The 19,677-nt window shown below is 37.5% G+C and overlaps 2 protein-coding genes across 2 annotated transcripts; both read right to left on the bottom strand.

Moving 5' to 3' along the window:
* Nucleotides 1–8,441: 8,441 nt before the first annotated feature.
* LOC149230806 (uncharacterized) lies at nt 8,442–9,557 on the bottom strand. Its single transcript, XM_089381419.1, has one exon. It carries the CDS (start codon nt 9,555–9,557, stop codon nt 8,442–8,444), a length of 1,116 nt encoding a protein of 371 aa, XP_089237545.1.
* A 1,660-nt stretch (nt 9,558–11,217) lies between these two features.
* On the bottom strand, nt 11,218–12,015 carry LOC149230805 (uncharacterized). The gene has a single exon (XM_089381418.1). The coding sequence runs from the start codon at nt 12,013–12,015 to the stop codon at nt 11,218–11,220; it is 798 nt and encodes a 265-aa protein (XP_089237544.1).
* Between the last annotated feature and the right edge of the window lie 7,662 nt (nt 12,016–19,677).

Genomic DNA, 19,677 nt, shown 5'->3' with positions numbered 1-19,677 from the left:
GGTCCTTTGTTACACAAGAAAATCCATGACTTTCATTCTATTGGAGGATATTTGATTGAATTTTAATTGCATTATAAGGATTTCTTCCTATAATTGGTTAATTTGCTCCATAATTTATTGGATTTCAAGTTTAGAAGATTTTTCCATCACTATTTTCCTTTTCAGAACTAGAATAATATGACCAAATGCACACCAATATTCCTCTATCCTAATGAAATCACCAACACTACTACAAATTAAATAATCCTAACCTAGGTGAGCAAGTAAAAAATTGTGACTTGTAGCAAGTTGGATCCAAAATGGATAAAAAAACTTGCTCATTTACGTATAAACTTGATGCTATAATTTGACACTAGTGTGTTTTTTAAGTGAGATTATACATTTCCCCAAATCAAATGCCTAATGATTATCGTGAGTATGAATTCCTCCTAGATATGCCATCGATAGTAATCCCTTTGCCTATCTAAATGGTCATATTTGCAATTGAGACAAAACTCCTGTATATTGACCCAATGGCTTCATACCCCTTAGGAGTTGAACATTTACCAATCTAGAAATAAACATAATGTTTTTCAAACAAAAAGGAGGGAAATTGTAAATTCTAACCACATAACCTTTGATTGGAGTTACTAGTTGCGCTTTGGACTCAATGAATTATTATTACATCCATCAATTTGCAAAGATATGATAACAGTGTTGGCATTGTTTCCATTGATGAAAAATGAACAACGAAGGAGTAGCAAGAAGTGTGATCACCATATGTGTGTGAGGAAGTGCAGCTAAGCATGTAACTTGTCAGAGAATAACTTATGGAGATATTGATGCATTGAGGTATACTTATGTTGATGCACTATGTTGTTTCATATATTGTTGATTGATTTGTTATGGAGATGTTGTGATATTGTGATGCTAGGCTTATTATGATTGTGGTGTTGTGATGTCAGTTGATGTATGAAGCAACTTGTTTTCTTCTTGTTGTTATTTGCAGAGGTTGCATATATTGTTATGTTGTTGATTATGGTGCAAAGGTTGTTGATTATGGTGCAAAGGTTGATAAGATTACAAAGAAGTTAAGATTGCTTACATATACATATGTTGAACTACTTGCATATTCACATATTTTGATGTTTTCATATTCTTGATCGTTGTTGTGATGATGTTGATGATAGTTATGGCTTGATGCATTGTAGTTGTTGAATGGTTCTGTGAGAAATGTTGCAAGATATGTTGCAGAGGACTATGTTGTTGAGTTGGCATGTTGCAGAGGAAAGAGATATGTTATTTGTTGACGGAAGGGTAAAGGATCAACAAAGTATAATGTATGCATAGTTAATGTATGCACAGTTGAACATGTATTGTTCATGACATGCTTATGTTGATGCAAGTATTGCTATGCTTTGGAGGTGAAGGAGAACAACTTGTTAGAGCTTGCTTTCATATGTTGACATTGTATGTTGAGATGATTGTGCGTTGATGGTGTTATATATATTGTTATGGAAAAGGAACAACAAATTAGAATACCAAAGGGTGTCATTGATGGGATGGTTGTCTTGGAGTTCTTACGTTACACATCCTTGTTGATTACATATGCTTGTTGATTGTTGATGATAGAATGTTGTAGAGATTATTGTGATGCAAGGAAAAGACATGATGCAAGGCAAAGGCTATGTTTGTCATTCTTGTTTATTTAATCATTACATGGGGCTGAAAATAATACTTGGTGAAGCATTTATTTTATTTGAATATTCAAAATCTCAAAAGGTGTGAAATGAATGAGTGGAATTCAAAGAGAAAAGTATTTTCAATTCATGTTCATGTTTGGGATACCAAATTCCATCAAAGTTTGTTTATAAAAATATGTGCTTTTGGAAAGGACAAAGGTTAGAGAGTTAGAGAATATGAGAGTTGATTGAGGTGTTGTCTATTAGTTACCTGGCACATATATAAAGTTGATGTAAAGTAGATTTGAGGAGAAGAAGAAGCAGAGATAGGGATGGAGGTATACAGAGTTATAAACCAGGTAAACGATCATGTTGTTTCATGTATGTATCAAGGTATTGTAGTCTCCTTTCAGGTTGTAGCTTGATAAATAACGGGTTGGACCTTGTTGAGGTAGGAGCATCTTGTGGGTTGTAGCCTACAGAAAATTGACGGGAGTTGGAGTTTCCTTGCAAGTAGAAGCTTGCAGAAGAAATTGAGGTAGAAGCCTCTTGTAGGTTGAAGCCTATATAAAATAGGATTTAATAAGGTAATAGGAGCTTACCTTTGCATCACAACGATAAAAAAATTCATCGTTTTCTCCCTTTATGGGTTTCCACTTATATATGTTGTCCATATGTGTTGTTGTTATGTGTTGATGTGATGTTTTGGTTTACATATTACTTGTTGTTCACATATTAAATTTGTTTTTCATAATGTGTTAAGCTTCTCATTTAATAGTTAAGTTAATCAGTTAAAAGAAAATAATTTTATGTCCATGAATGTACTAAAGTGATTCACCCCTCCCCCTTAGTTTATTCAAATTTCCATCAATTGGTATCAGAGTAGGTTCCTTATGTGTAAGCATAGTAGCTGGAAGGTAGATTTGATTGATTCATGGACTATCAAAGTGTACATGTGCTTAATACAACAAACTTTCATGAATGGAGAGATAAGGTAAAATCATAATTGATAGCTTATGGACCTGGTGTATGGAAGCTTGTATGTGATGGATACAGTAAAGGTGATTCTCTGTCTAGTTAAGAACAATGGTGCAATGCTAAGGAAAAATGTGCAATGTATAACAATCTTGATAATAAGGACCTTGATACATTAATAGATTTAAATTCTGAAAAATAAATATGGGATAGATTGTAGCTCATGCGTGAAGGAGGTACTAGTAGTAGCAGTGCAAAAAAAGAGAAGAAGAAGAAGAAGAAAAAATGCTTCTGAAAAAGAAAGTGCTCAATTAAATGAGATATGTTCTGTTGATATAATTATACCTAATTCTCATGAAGAAAATAAAAATGAACATCAAGCCAAGCATGACTCATCCTTGGCTAAAATAGATAAACTTGCAAATGAGAGCAGAGATCAAAAGAAGTTATTGCAAATATGTGACAAAAGAGAATATGAGTTCAAGGAGGAAATTATGAACCTAAAGACACAGTTTGAAGAAGCAAGGAAATTAGAAGAGGTGATTAGCAATCGACTGAAGGAGAAAGAAGAATAATGTGAAAGATTAGAAGTCGAGATTTTTTTCAGCTAGAAGTGAAATAGATGAAAAGAATAGACTATGTAAAAACCTAGAAAAGGACATTGTCTCTATGGAGAACTTAGAAAGCCCAGCCATTAAAGAGGAAACGGCATCAAAAATATCTACAAAATAAGAAGCCAACAATAGCATGATTTGTAAACAAACAAACAAAAACAAGAAACAACATTAAAAACCTAAGAATAAGGTGAAGAAAGGGTACTTTACAAGAAATCTGTTTTCTCCTGGAAATGAGTTGAGAAAATTTGGAAGATCACAAAGGCAAATTTGGTCAGGTCTAAATACAACCTTCCTCATCCTCATTCCGAAATCTAAGGAGGCCAGCACTCTAGGCGGCTTTCGACCCATCGCCTTATGCAATGTGATCTATAAAATTCTCTCCTCTATCCTCGTTCGCTGGTTGGATCCCATTCTCCATCAAATCATTAGCCCATAATAATCGGGGTTCGTAGAAGGGCATCAGACCTTGGACGGAATAGTCTCTGCCCATGAAGTTATTCATTCACTCAAGAGTCATAAGAAACTAGGGATGCTTCTTAAGATGGATCTGTCCAAAGCCTATGACCATCTCAGCTGGTATACCTCCTTTCAGTTCTGAAGGCTTTCGTATTTGCAGAAGACTGGATTAACTAGACTCGTTCTATGATCTCAACTCCTTTCTATTCAATTTTGTTGAACGATGCCCCCTCAACCACCTTCCATTCTTCAAGGGGCATTCGGCAAGGAGACGTGATATCCCCTTTCATGTTCATCATAGCCACAGAGGTATTAAGTCGATTAATCATGGCAACAAAGCCCAACAATGAGTTGAAAGGGCTTCACCTCTCAGGCATAGATATATTCATGACTCACCAACAGTTCATTGATGACAATATTTTGCACGGATAGCCCACGATCTGGGAAGCTTTAATGATCGATGGGATCCTATCTGGATTCCAAGCAGCCTCAGGTATGCCCCTCAATAAGGAAAAATCTAATATTTATTTCTTTCATACTCCTTGTCCTGTGCAACTCTTCTTGCCTCGTTTATTAGGCTTCTTAATTTACTCCCTTCCATCGAAATACCTGGGAGTCCCTTTACTTGCAAATATTTTTCGTATTGCTTGTTGGAAAGACATATGCACCAAACTCATGAAAAAACTGTCCAACTGGACATTCCGGGTCCTCATCCTGGCAAGGCGTGCAACCCTCCTCAAAGCAGTCCTATAAGCAATCCCGATCTATTAACTCTTGGTTCTCCCCGCCCCTAAGAGTATTTATCGAGATCTGATCTCCATCTTCAAAAAATTCTTGTGGAATGGAGCCACCCTTAAAAACAAATGGCCTTTAGTTTCCTGGGATAAACTATGCCTTCCCTAAGCTTAAGGGGGTCTAAGGCTATGGGACCCAGAAAATTTGAACACGATATTAGGGGCCAAACTGTGGTGGCATTGGATCGAGGGAGGTACAGAGCAGTTGAAACAAAGATGGACTCAGAAGTATGGTCAAAGAAGGTCTCAGTGCATGCTCCTGTGGGATCCCTCTTTTCCTACTAGTTCTACCATATGGAATTTAGCCAACCAGAATAACTATCTCATCCATGATCACTTTTTCTGGGAAATTAAGAATGGCATGTCTGCCTTATTTGGGAAGAATTGTGGCAAAAAATTCCTCACCTAGATAGGGATGTCTCCCTTATGGACCTTAAGAATCAATTAAATCAGTAAAGCATTGGTCGAGTCGTTGACTATTGGATAGAGAACACCACCCAACAGGAATGGTGAGCTTGGAAATCTACTCGTGATTGGCATATGGAGGCACCTCAAGAATGTTGGCAGGTTGTATCTCAACAACTGCAATAGTGGAGAATCCCTATTTCTCAAGAGCGCGATAAACTCAAATGGGGTTACTCGACTACAAGTTGGTTTTCCATCAGGGAAGCCTACCTCATTAAGGTAAACGCTAATAACAGTCTCCAACATAGCATATGACGCAGAATATGGAATGGGAAACTTTGGCCAAAAGTCACCCATTTCTTATGGTTAGTTGGACACAAAATAATCCTAACTTGGGATCAATTACTTAAGAAAGGTTTTATGGGTCCTTCTCAATGTCCCCTATGCAAACACAAGGAGAAAACGATGCCTCATCTACCAAATTCATGTCAAATCATAGAAAAAGTGCGGAATACAGTTGTCACCCTATTTGGTCCCATTGATCACAATCGAGAGCATATATAAGCAACAACTGAAAATTGTAAAAGAAATTGCTATAAGAACCCGATTGCCAACAGAGCCTAGTGCTTGGTTCTTGGATTTATTTTTAGGAATATCTGGAAGTAAAGGAACCGTGCTATATTCCAAGACCATCCCCCTTCCAGTGCCTACATGGAGTACAGTTAAAGAGAATACACAGGAGACTGTTGTGTCGGAGAAATGGGATCCTAATGAGTTGAAGGCCGATCTTTCAAAAGCAACGATCCTTCTATATATTAATTTATCCCAGGATATGATTCCTCTTCAGTCAACATTCTGTCCGATAGTTCCAATATCCTCCCCCTTTGTTTTCCAGTGACCTACAACAACCTTTATTCAAATTAGTTTTGATGGAGCCTACAAAGGTAACATCAAGTCGGCAGGCTATGGTGGTGTGCTTCCAAATTCACTGTGCTCCCCAGTTGGTCTTTATGCAGGTTATTGTGGTAGCACAATTAATAATGTTGTCGAATTGATCATTCTGGAGAAAGGTCTCACTCTAGATATTAACCAAGGTTGCTCGAATATTCACATTGTGGGGGATTCTAAACTGGTAGGTTAGATGAGCCAGAAGATCATTGATGAATCTCCCCCATCCAAAATAGCAAGAAGTTGGCGTTTAGAGTCCCAGGTGGAAAGAATAAAAATACTCCTGGAAATATTTGCTTATTATACCACCGGCCACGTCTTGCGAGCTACTAATAAAGTGAAAAACTAGTTGGCCAATCGGTGCTCGATGGATCAGCATAAGGATTTCGCCACTCCATTGCATGACGTCTTGAGTGTAGTTGACTTGGACCCTAAGGAATTTCAGGCCCTTCATAGCCTCCTTGAAGACGACTCCCCTCCCCCTAATAGGGGTGACCACATGTTACAACGACGGTTCTCGAGGCTCTCCCCCTCCACCATGTGGCAGTCATGCTCATATTAATGAGCATATTAATAATTTAGTATGCTCGCAGGAAGAACTCTCAAGACGGTGTTGTGATTATGTTAATAGGAAAGGGAGCAGTTAGCTCGCGGTTGGAAGTTCAGGCAATGAATTTGGGAAGGAGGTAGCATTGCAGAGCGTGCGACAGGGACCATGGATGTTCGTCAAGATTTTGGCTTTGGATGAGCAACGCAGTGGCAAATAGGTCCACATTAGTTTGGTATGAATTCGTCTCTCAAACAAGTATCTAGGATCCCGAAACACCTCAGTGCGAAGAATTGGAGCTTGGCCTAGCCTCTAGCTAGAAGTTTCGATACCCACGCTCAATTTCGATTTGTTGGCTCTCGATGGTCTTCTCTGTTGATGTTGAGCAGGTAACTTTGTCTTATTTCTTCCTAGCTAGGTGGTCTATCTTTTGCCACCTGAGCCATCATTGGGGGTCTTAGGAAGGGGAATACTATGAATTATGGCTATTACATATGAAAGTCTCCAAAGTGTCAAATTGTGTCCTTGTTATTAGCTATAGTCATGGGTTTCATCAATTTGGCTTTTGCAGGTGGCCAGTTTCTGGTTCGCCTTTAGAGGCCTCCTCTATTTGCTGCTCGACCATAGGTCCATTCGTTTCTCCCTTACGTGCCATTAGCTGTTTGAATTAGTATTACTCTGAGGCAGGTGTTTTGTGGGTTTGCTCTCAGCTCGTTCGGGTGGTAGTTGTCTACATCAGAGGGTTAATGGGCTGGGGGGAAAATGTCTTTTTTGGTAGGTCGTTGGGATCCCAGGGAGTCCCTCTTAGCCTATCCCCGATCCTTCCCTAGTGGGGTTTCTATCATATTCAAGACTGACAGTTCGTATTTTATTTATAGGGTTTGTTCTCATCTTTTCTCTAGCATGAGCTTTGAAGGGTACTCCAAGACCTCGTCAGCCAGCCCTTTTGTAGTGAAAACAATGCCACACCAAAGAGGGAGGCCTCCCTGTGGGGGGGGGGGGTGTCATAACATCAACATAGGTTGTTGAGATTTTAGCCACAACTCATATTCAGGGAACTCAGCCAGACTGGAATGTGAGGGCAAAGTGGTGCACTCTCCAGCCCTCTCTCTAAGCTATATCGTGGCTCCAACAACCATGGATTCCATAGCAGAGCAACTATGAGATATCCAGGTTAATATGGATATTCTTTGTGACCAAAGGTATGAAGAAGCAATGAATTAGTTGCATATATGAATGATACACAATTCAGTCAAAATGAGATATTGGAATAGTTGCATAGCCTTCGTTGAAGCCATCGTAGAACGAATGACCACCTTCGCAACTTGGAATCTCGGGTGGAACATATTGATTTTCATATGCAGGAACATGCTAGATATTTTGAAGCTCCCCCAGTTCTCCATCCCCATCCCCCTCCTCAATATGTTGTTGTTAGTTTTTGTAATATTTTTGTCTTCCTTAAGCATTGTATGGCTACTAAGCCTGGCGGAAATAAAGTATGTAAAGACTTATTTGTGGCATCCTCCAACGCCCAATTCCAACAAGTCTGGTAGGAATGAGGAAAAAGGGGTCGTTGAGACATCTTTTGTAATCATTGTTTTTATGGAAATCTAATGAAATTATTTTGACCAACAAAAAAAAAATATCATATAAAAATGTCAAAAATAATAAAAATATTTATAATATATAATATTAACATTTTTAATATACAATTTTAATGAACAAATTTTCTATTTTAACAATATTTATTTAAAAACAAAAATCTATACAAAATCCATAAAACTACTCTAATTTTTTATTTTTTTTTGACAGGAACGGTTAGATGATGTATTAATTCTCGGCAAAAAATGCCTCATTGCAGATTACAATAAATAGACAGAATTCAGATTTCTCTTCGGATAGGAACCAGATGGTTTCCCCCCTAGTGAGTCTGCGAATTCTTTGGACTATCATACGATTGGTCTTCTCTATCTTTCCTGATTTACATAAGCAGACAAACTGCTCCAATAAAAGACAGTAAAACATTTTAAACTATTAGTCAAGGGATGGGATCCCAACCTTCGTCTTCATTTCTTAGCAGGACTCCTGGTGAGAGGGGAGCCGCTTTGTTGGCTTCAGCGTCGGCTTCTTTATTGTTGTCTCTCTTTACATGGAAGAATTCCAGGTTATGAAAGGAATTTATAAGAGTTCTAATTCTGCTCATCAATCTTGAGAGCCTTAGATCAGTTGGAAGGGAGCTGTCTACAATGGTCTTTATGATGGATTGGGAGTCCCCAAAAACAGTTGCATTTTTGATACGCAGGGATATGAGCTGTTTGAGGCCCTGAAAGAGAGCCAGAGCTTCGGCTTGGATGCTTGTGTTGAAGCCCGTGCCCCAGGCAAATCTTAGTTCAGTTCTGTTCTCAGCATTTTTGATTACTCCACCTGCACCGGATCTGTCAGGGTTGCCTTTTGCTACCCCGTCAAAAAAGAGAATGTATCTTTCCTTCTTGCTGCAAAACTCAGAAAAATCTCCAGCATCAAGTCGAATTTGCCAATTTTTATGGAGAGGAGAGGATCTGATAATGTCAGTGAAATTGAGATGAAGGTGAGCACCCCATACAGCATCTTGGTCACTTAAATCTGCTCTGTCAAGCTGATCGCCCAAACAGTCTCTTAAATGGCATTTGATTTTTTCCCATATGATCTTGAGGTCACTTTTTTTGTCTCTGAATATTCGCTGGTTTCTTTCTAGCCATATATGCCAGCAAATGAGTTTAGGGAGGACGAGCCAGGCGTCTTTTATGTGGACATTTTGAAGGGAGCCTCCTGGATACCTAGACTTCCAATTAGCAAATAGGTCTGCGCAGCGATTTGGCAAGGCGAAGCCAACATTCCATGGTTTTAAGGCCTTGGTCCAGAGATCAGCAGAGAATTTGCAACGGAGCATAAGGTGGGGGGAATTTTCCTCATCAGTCTCGCATAACGAGCAGCGGGATGGCCTGCTGTATCCTCTTCTGCGCACCCTGTCATCTGTCAAAATCTTTTGATGGCATAAGAGCCAGCTGAAAACATCAATTTTAGGAATTGAGGTCCGCGACCATATCCCTTGCCATGGCTTCGGATCAGGGGGAACGTAAGGTCGCAGGGAGAGGAGTTTATATCTGAGCGCCATTGAGTAATGACCAGATGAAGGCCCCCATCCCCTGATGTTGAGTTTCATGGCATTTAAAGGAGCTTTGCCTGCTAAGAGGGATCGGAGAGAGATGAGATCTCTGGAGAGGTGGTGAGGTACCTCGATGTCAAGCTAGTTCTTCCATTTGTCGTTTTCCCATTGAGAGATATCCCATAGCGTTTTTAGGCCCGCTCTGTCCATCCATTCTCTCAGCATCAGTAGGGAGCGGTCTTCAGAGAGGGGCTCACTATCCATGATTCGGTCATCCGAAATGCTGATGCGCTTACCATTTCCAGGAATCCAATGCGCGTGAAGATTAATCAAGGGGGCCGCTTTGGTGCACAGTTTATGAATCAGCGTTCCAGTTTTTGGTTTGGGCTTGTCAAGGCAGCGGGTTCTCTGTCCACTGAAATATTTCCTCCACATCGCAACCTGAGCCCAACCCGGCTTTGGAGCTATTATCCTCCATAGAAGCTTTGCACCCAAGGCAATGTTTTGCTTGCTGAGATTCTTGAAATTGAGACCTCCTTCCATTCTGGGCAGGGAGACTGTGTCCCAGTTAATAAGGGGAATTTTTTTCTCGTTATCTTTTCCACCTTTCCAGAAGAAATTCTTGATATAATCCTCCATTTTTCTCATAATACCTGTAGGTGCCATCATGACTGCAGCTTGGTAAGTAGGAAGGATGTTCAAGACTGCTTTGACCAACACTTTCTTTCCAGCCATGTTGAGCCAGTTGAATCCCCAGGTGTGAATTTTAAGCTTAAATTTTTCCAATAACGGCATCCAATCTTTGTTGAGGGCCCTTTTTGGAAAACAGGGAGCCCCAAATATTTAAAAGAGGTCCAGGGAGAGGAGGCTGCAAATCCAAAGCAGTTGGAGATAGCTTGGAGGAATCTGGGGGAAGAGTTCCAGTAGTAAATGTGACATTTGCCTTTGTTAATTCTGCTTCCTGAACCTTCACAGTAAGCATCCAGCACATCTTTGAAATGATTAGCCGTGGATAAGGAGGCTGCGCCCAGCAGGAGAGAGTCATCCGCGAATAGGGCATGGTTTATGTTTTTTACACCTCTTGCAATGCTTAGTCCCATTATTTCTTGGTCATTCTGCTTTTTTATTAGAAGGAAACTTAGGACAAAATCTTAGAGGACAAAGAGCAAGGGGGAAAGAGGGCATCCTTGTCTCAGCCCTCTAGTGGTTTTAAAAAAGTCAGTTGCCCTCCCATTTACCAAAGGGGCAATCCAGGGCTCGCTGATACAAGCTTTGATCCAATTGATGAATTTGAGTCCAAAGCCAAATTTATGGAGGACCTCAAACAAGAATCTGTGTCTTACCCTGTCAAAGGCACTTTCAAGGTCTAGTTTAATGACCATTCCTTTCTCTTTCCGAACCAGACTTGAATGAATCGCCTCTTGGACCATAATAAAATTATCAACAATCTGCCTTCCCTGGATAAAGCCTCCCTGATTCTCGAGGATGATGTCAGGAAGGATGGTTTTTAATCTGTTTGCAATTACTTTTGTTATCAACTTGTAGCCTATATTGCAGATGGAAATAGGGCGAAATCTGGAAAAGGAGCTGGCACCTTTTTCCTTAGGTATAAGGGCCAAAAAGGCTGAGTTGGTGCTTCCCCCTATTTTCTGGCATGCTTGAGATTTCCTCACCATCTGCACAAGTCTTTTTCCACTATCTGCCAACAGCTCTGCAAGAATCTAGCTGTGAAGCCGTCCGGCCCCGGGGCCTTATCTGGCTCCATTGCGAAGAGCGCTGATTTAATTTCATTACTGGTGACTTCTGCTTCTAAGTACTGCTTCTTAATGGTAGTGATCAGCGAGGGTACCTTGTCCACAGGATTTAAAACCAGCCCTTGTCCCTCTTCTTCATTATACAGCTTTTTGAAGTGGAGGTATGCAGCCTTTTTTATACTTTGCATGTCTTTATGACATATATTCTCTTCCTTGATTTCTGAGATGGAATTGAAACTTTTCCGGGCTTGGGCTTGCTTGTGGAAGAAGGAGGAGTTTCTGTCTCCAGCCTTAAGCCAAAGCCTACGGGATTTGACCCTCCAGTACTCTTCCTCATCCAGACTTGCCTTGAGAAATTTCCCTTGTAGCTCGGCTTCCTTATCTAGGATTTCTTTTGTGATTTCTTCATTTTCCGACTTCATATGGTGGATCTCAAGGCATTCCTGGATATTTTTCCTTTCCACTGCTGGGTTGGGAAGGGATTTGGCCCAGGATTTCAAAGCAGCTTTCACTCTCCTGAGCTTTTCCTCCCAAACATAGAAGGCAGAACCATTGACTGGTTGCTTCCAAGTATCTTTTACCAGTTGCATGAAGGTATGTTCTTTAACCCAGAGGGGGCTGAATTTAAAAGGAATGGGGCCTTGATTCATATGTGCCAGCAAATCGAGCTTGATGGGTCTGTGGTCAGAAACACTACATGGAAGAATATGCATTCTAGAATCTAATCCAAGGAGAAGAAAAGAACTTTGTACAAAAAAACGATCTAACCTTGCAGCGATGTGCCCCGGACCGAGTCTTTTGTGGGACCAGGTGTATTTTCCCGACGAAGGTTTTATGTCGATCAGGTCCTAGTCCTGAAGCAGATCCTCAACCCATTCTCGCGCTGGGTCCCTTACAATGCTTCCTCCACGCTTTTTAGCTAGATAGAGGGTTAGATTAAGGTCCCCTGCGATGATGACATTCTTTAAATCTTCCGAATCTACCATATTTCTGATGGAATCCCAACAGCTCTTTTTCTCACCTGCGCTGATTGGAACATACACATTGAAGAGGCAGAAGGACTCATTTAATTCCATGTGTTGTAGCTTGGTGAACAGCCAATGGGTGTTGGCGACTTCTTTGATTTTTGAGACTTTATTTGCGTTCCAAAGGGTGCCTAGTCCTCCTGACGCACCTCGGGCTGAAACAGCTTGCCCTTCACTTCTTTTCCACAGTTTACTGACTGAGTGGAGGAAGGACTTATCCTCCATTTTAGTCTCCTGGATGAGGAGTATATCAGGAGATTCAGTTCTAATCAGGCTTCTGACGGCTTCTTCTTTTGTTCTGCTCCCCATACCCCTACAGTTCCAGGAGACGATCTTCATCACTTGATTTTTGAGTGGGGCGCTCCTTTAGAGCTCTGATGCTGATTTCTAGTCATCTTCGGAGTTTTTGCCATGAGTTTCTCGAGGGTTGGTTGTCTTCCTTGGAGTTTGTCTTTATAAGTCTCCTGGTCTCTTTTCTCGCGAGCTGATTTGCGGCCTCTCAATGATCTTCTAGGCGAGGAGTGTGAATCCCCTATTTCACCTTCCTCTTCTGAGTCCTCCGATCCTTGCTCTTCCTTGGCATCTGCTGTGGGTATGTCATTCTGTTTGTCTGAACTAGGTTCAGCTTGCTTTGACCCCGAAGGGACCTCCATGTGGGGCGATGCTTCCTTCTGGCTCTCTATTCCTTTAGGGTCTTCTGACACTGAGCTTAACAGCGTAAATTTGTTACCTTGATCTTCCATGGGGGAAGCTTGAGTTGCAGGCCCTGACTGGGGGACCTTGTCATTTTTATTTCCTGATCTAGGGTTTTTATGAGCATTTTTGGTCCTTTTGACCTATGTCCATCCTTCCTCCTTGTTTTTTTCCCCTTCACTATTCTTTGGGCAGTTACGGGCAAAGTGGCCATAGACATGGCACTTTCTGCACTTAAACGGTAGCTGCTTGTAATCCAACTTCTGGAGGTGCACCCAATTTCCAACCTTTAGTTTTATTGCCTCAGGCAAGCCCACCTCAAGATCCACTTCAACATAGATATGAGCGCAATCGAATTGATCTTTGTTGTTGGCTCAGTCTATGAACTTGCCCAATGTATTCCCAATGTGTTTAAGAGACTCCCAGTTCCAGTAGTGCATAGGCAGATTGGGCAGTCTACCCACACTGGAACGACTGTGGGAACGTCGACTGATGGGTCAAAGTCAGGCATCCACTTGTTGAGATATAGCCCTTGAGGGCCCATGAAATAGGGTCCATTACGGAATATCAGTTCCTTATCCTCCTTTTCAGCAAATTCGAAGAGGAAGAAGCCCTTCCCTAGGAAGTATGAGGTGACTCTGTGATTGATCAGTGGTGCCCAATTCCTTGCTACCCAACTCTCCGTGGTTTTGGGGGAGGGCCAGAGTCCAGTGAACTGCCCGACCAAAGCTCTCTCTGACAGTGAGAGTGCAACCTGTATCGGCCCCTTAGGAGGGAGCTTGATCTCAGGAATATCATCTAGACGCTTAACAAACTTCGCGGCTTCAACTGCTTTCTTCTTTGGGAGAGATTCCAGCAGTTTTATGAACGTCTCTGCAGCAGAACAGTGAGGCGTTGACGGATCCATATCGCCGACGACTTAGCTCGGGTGGGGCGAGCTTGCCCTGGCTTCAACTCTCATAGTCCTCGATCCAGCCCAGAGAAAACATCGCGCGAAGGGGTATAGATCTAGGAGGGATATCTAGAAATGAACACCGCGCACGAGTGAGTCCGCGCAGGGAGCCACCGAGGCAGCCAACAGGGCCGAGGCTGGGTCTAGCGTAGCGGATGCTAGGTCATGGTCTCCCGAGGAAAAATTTCAAATCTCCAAAAAATTACTCTAATTTACTTTAAACATCAAATAAAAATTAATTTTATATTTAATTAGTCTATTTTTTTTAATTTAAATGCTTAATTATTCAATTTCTAAAATATTAAATTATATAGAGAATTTTGAAATATAAGATATTTTAATTGGATATTTCACTCATCATAAATAATATATAAAGTTAAAAAATAAAAATAAAAGTTTAGTGAAGAAATTTATAAAATAAAAATAACATAATATAAAGCTAAAATATAAGAAAGAAGTTTTACTGAGAAAATTTATAACATAAAAGTCACAAGACAATCATTTGAGAGAGGAAGAGAATATTATAAAATTAAATATTAGTAATAATAAAATAATTAGTTGTTTAAAAAAATTATTATAAAAAAATATTGCATTGTTTAAATCTATAAGTTTTTGAAAGTCCATTTTAAAGGGTATATAGTTGACATAACGCATATTGACATCATTATATGGGTTATTCCAAAACACTCTTTCAAATCCAAATATCTTGTTTACTTTGAAATCGAAAAGTATTATAATAGTTTTTATTGTAAAAATAGTTACAAATAGGTTATAAAATGGTTAAAATAATATTTTTTAATGTTAATCATTCAATGCCTTAATAATTAGGATATGACTCAACCTAACTATGATACATTTTGAGCTTATCTTTTTTCTAACATCTAATCATACAATTTTTGGTCAAATTTAGATTTTTGGTTATTTAAAACTTATTGGATTATGGTTCAATTTAAATATTTTACATTTTGAGTTTTTTTTTTTTTTTCAACAAACTTTTCCAAATTTGAAAAAAAATCAAATATATTAACTAATTACTTTTTTCATAAAATACAATACTAAGTCGCAACACTCCATATTACACTTGTTTAAAAGTTACATTAGCATTATCTTTATTTTTCACAGCTAAACATCTTTTATGATATTCACTAAATATTATTATCCCTAACGCAAGGCAAGTAATAACTTATTTGATTTGTGTTGACTTTCAATTAGTTGGACAATTGACCAAAAATTAAATTAGATTTTACTAAAGTTAACATTAAAGTATTTGGTTTTATTTTTGTTTATTGACAATTCGATCTATTTATTTGCATTTCTATTGGTTAAGAACCATAGAGTCTTATTGTGTCATCAATGTACTTGGCAATATGGTTGTCAGTGCATTCAATGGAGGTTAGTTTATCGTACTGGTTGATTATTTGCTGACAATGGATCGTACATTCTATATTGTTCAAAAACGGGTTTTCATGAAATTACTTTCTATACTGAATTCCTCAGTGTCGCGTACCTCGATTCCAACGTTTTAATTCCCTTCTCCGGATGCAGTGATAAAACTTGCCTCTTCATTAATCAACCCTCCTAATCCTGTTAATTACAAAAAAATCACTTATAAGAAATTTTGGAGCTAAAGTCTCGACTATAAAGCTTGCTTGGATTATTTCATTGTTCACAATTGCCAACAAGTGAGCTAGAGATGAAATGACGTGCCATGATTTCAATGGGTTCACGTTGCAAGATGCGGTCGTATGATCTCCCTTCCTCGACCATGTACGTAGGCATTAATAATTCCACTCAATCCTGAAATGATGTTACAAAGAATGTTTTTTTGGATTTTTTAGCGTATTTGAATGGAATTAAAAAAAAAATTGAAAGGTCATTTTTTACAGGAATGAGAATATTGCAATTGTCATTTTGATATTTAAAAATTAAGAGTACCCATCAATAATGTCATTTTGATATTTAAAAATTAAGAGTACCCATCAATATTGTGATGTATTATAGTCCATTTTTAATTGTTATAAAATGTAAAGTTGTTTTCCCTTCTTTTTATGTTGCTTAAATGAATTTGTAGGCATCATTTATACTACATACAATTTATAGAGTTAACACATTGATTTAACTTGAGGGCATGGCCTTTGTCCTTCATTTTTCTAGTCTTTCCATGATATTTTAAAAGTATTAAATGATATTTCATGAATATATGTCAACGTAAAATGAAGGACACTGAAAACTATTGTCATCATAAATTTTTCTGCTTTGGATCCCTGCATTTAATGATATCACACTATTCACGCACTACAAGAGCCCACGTCAGCCCAAACAGTGTTCATGATTTCAAGGTTTCACATTTTTTTACTAAAATGTGTGTGGGGGATATTGCAAAAAGATAGTCAATGCCATCGTGCTTCATCTCCATTATATAAGTTCAATTATTTTTATGACATAGAACAATTTTTAGCATTATTAGAGGGATGTATAAAGCATGAAAATGTAGATAAATCCATCTATTATAATAAGTATGGTTCAAATCTCACCATTACAATAAGCAATATTGAAATCTCAATTAGAGAAATTGAGATCCACCACATGAATTCTATAATGATGTTCTTGTCACAATTCAAGTTATTTTAGATGCACATATATTAATGAATATTCAGGTACATGTAATAGGCAGATCTAAACTAGATTCAATTCTCACTGTATATACTCCAAGCATATAAGTTATTAATGACGTTAAATATATAATGGTAAAAGTTCAATTAACTTCAAATCCAATTCATTTAACTTCAAATCCAAGTGTGATATTCAAGCATATTCGTTATTTATGGCTTTGCTTTGCTATTAGTGTATACGCGAGACATATATAGTGAATGTATGGATGAGCTTTGGTCATCTTGCTACAGAATAGTAAATTCCATAATTATTATATATCTATTAAATGGAGGTAGTTGGATTTAAAATGATTTTAAATTCAATATTATCTATATTAAATAATAAATGTCACTGCCATTGTAAGGAGGTTGTTGGACTTTAGATGCCTTTAAATTCAACACTATCTATTCACTATGTTTTATCTCTTCTTGTTTTTCTTCTAGCAAGGGTGTTTATAACCCCATTTTATGTAACTCACAACACATCAATAAATACCTAATAGAATGCATACGAATTGGAATTATTGAATCTGGAATTTGTTGCACTATGAAAAATCAATCAAGTTGGATTAATCGCTGCACTTTTAAAAATAAACTATTGTGGATTAACTTGCCATTGAACATATGACTAATAGTTTACTTAATGTAAAGTTACTGCTTTAGATCTTTAATAAGGTCTAAGAACTATGGTGTAATGGAAAAAGTCAACAAGATATAAAGTTTTTTAAAACTTTCACTCAATAATGAATCCTATCAATTAATCAAGACCTTGTAATCATAAAATAATTACCAAACCATAATACTAACCACCCACACAACATAAGGTCGTTGATTTGAAAATTTACTAACAATTAATTCAACAAAATACTCTTATATATAAGAGTTATAATAACAAACTTATTGATTGTGAAATTAAAATATATTAATAATTCAAAATAATTTTAATTTGACATTTATTGCATTTTAGTATAATAAAATTAAGTTAAAAGTCTATTTATTAAAATATTAAATATTAAATCACATCAATAAAAAAAATAATTCTACTTTGATCATAAAAATAAATTTCATCTAATTTTCACTGATACACAATTAAGGTATTTTTAAAAGAAAATAAAACTAGTACAACCAGATTAAAAATATTAATGTGGCTAAGGCTTCATTTATATCTACCATTGATAAATATATAACAAAAAAAACTATTGCAACAAAAATATTATTATTAACCTCGATTTTACTTAACCCTTAAGAATCCCACGTATATAAGTGTTGAATAGTTTCTATCCTTTACAACCAAGATATAAGACAAATTTTCTAAAATTAGGTATGCTTTCAAAATCCCTAGCGAGGAGCCCACTTAGCACAAATCTAATTTTTTTAATTTATTAAAAGTTAATCCAACCTAACAAACTCTGTGGCACAATACAGTAGTTGAGAAGCATTGAGACGAAGCATATGCTGAGCATATTCCCTTGAGAATCAATCTAGGTCGTCAATTAAAAAAAATCAATAGATCCTCATCCACCTTAAGTTGAAATAAGAAGTCTTCGGCAATAATTTCCACTCGTACGAAATTTTAGTTGTGTTGTGAAAAGGAAACAAAAAATTATTTTCAAAACTAACTCCATGGCAGAGATTCCTCGTTGATTATCATGTGTAGGTTTGGGCATGATGTTATGTTTTTAGTGGCATATATATGTGTGTGTGTGTGTAACTCTGGCTTACTATGAAATATTTAATTACATTAAAAATATCAATAAAGAAATAAGACTAAACAAATATTCATATAATTCATTTTACAATTTATTATTGTTAAGAGCATTTTCTACAACACATCATGCAATCAAAATATTTTATTTAAACTAAGTGGTAGGAAACGCTAGCTATATGGCCTTGTTTAGTACACATAAAATGATAAACAAGGCCGCATAGCTAGCGTTTCCTGCCACTTAGTTTAATTATTGAACTCTGAACGCTTAGTTTAATTATTGAATTGTGAAAAGTATAAACCAATTGCCACATTTGAACAAAGGCTACATTGTAGATACTATCATTGAGGATAATCGAAAGAGATGTAATCTTTATAATGGGCAAAGTATAAGCCTTACTGTTAAATGTCTATACAAACATTTTACGGATCAAGGATCTATACAAGTTTTGAAATATCTATTTTTAAAATAAAAATAAAATATTTATTAAATAAAAAATAATATTATTTATAACTAAATTTAATTTTTAAATATAAAATAAATTTAAATTTAATATAAATTTATGTTAGGCAAGCTAGCACAACGGAGTACTGCATAGCACCAGCGCTTCAACTCTTATTATGAAAAATATATATGAGAAAAAGCTATGCTATTAAAAATAACTTTAAAAACTTTTCAATTTCACTTTTGTTTTTAATCACTCTTTTACCAATATGTATTCAGATTGGGCAGTAATCCTTGAATGAACGTGCGAGTATCTAGAGATTTTCAGCCCTTTTGTGGATCTCTAAACTTTTATTTCATCATCATTGTCTGTAAGAAGTCAATTACAAAGATCTATTTTTTTTTTTAAAGACTAACGCAGATGTAGAGTTTTTTTTTTTAACTACATGGTGAATCGGTAACTACCAGTCTTAATCTATGAGAGACCTAGGATCAATCCTCGTAGCTACCACTATAACACCAAGAGTACATCCAACTACCTGCAAGTCGATATACTAAGATCTTATGGTTTTAGCAAAGCATCTAGTCTTAATCTATGAGAGACCTAGGATCAATCCTTGTAGCTGCCACTATAACACCAAGAGTACATCCAAATACCTATACTAAGATCTTATGCTTTTAGCAAAGCGAAACTCTCGTGCCGCCAAGGAGGGGGTGCCTTAAGGTGTCTTAATCTATGAGAGACCTAGGATCAATCCTCGTAGCTACCACTATAACACCAAGAGTACATCCAACTACCTATACTAAGATCTTATGGTTTTAGCAAAGCGAGACTCTCGTGTTGCCAAGGCGAGGGTGTCTTAATCTATGAGAGACCTAGGATCAATCCTCTTAGTTGCCACTA

Source organism: Pinus tabuliformis, chromosome J, assembly GCF_031772625.1.
Source record: "Pinus tabuliformis cultivar Carrire ecotype Pingquan chromosome J, CPIR1, whole genome shotgun sequence".
NCBI lineage: Eukaryota > Viridiplantae > Streptophyta > Pinopsida > Pinales > Pinaceae > Pinus > Pinus tabuliformis.
This window is presented reverse-complemented; position numbering and strand designations above follow the sequence as displayed.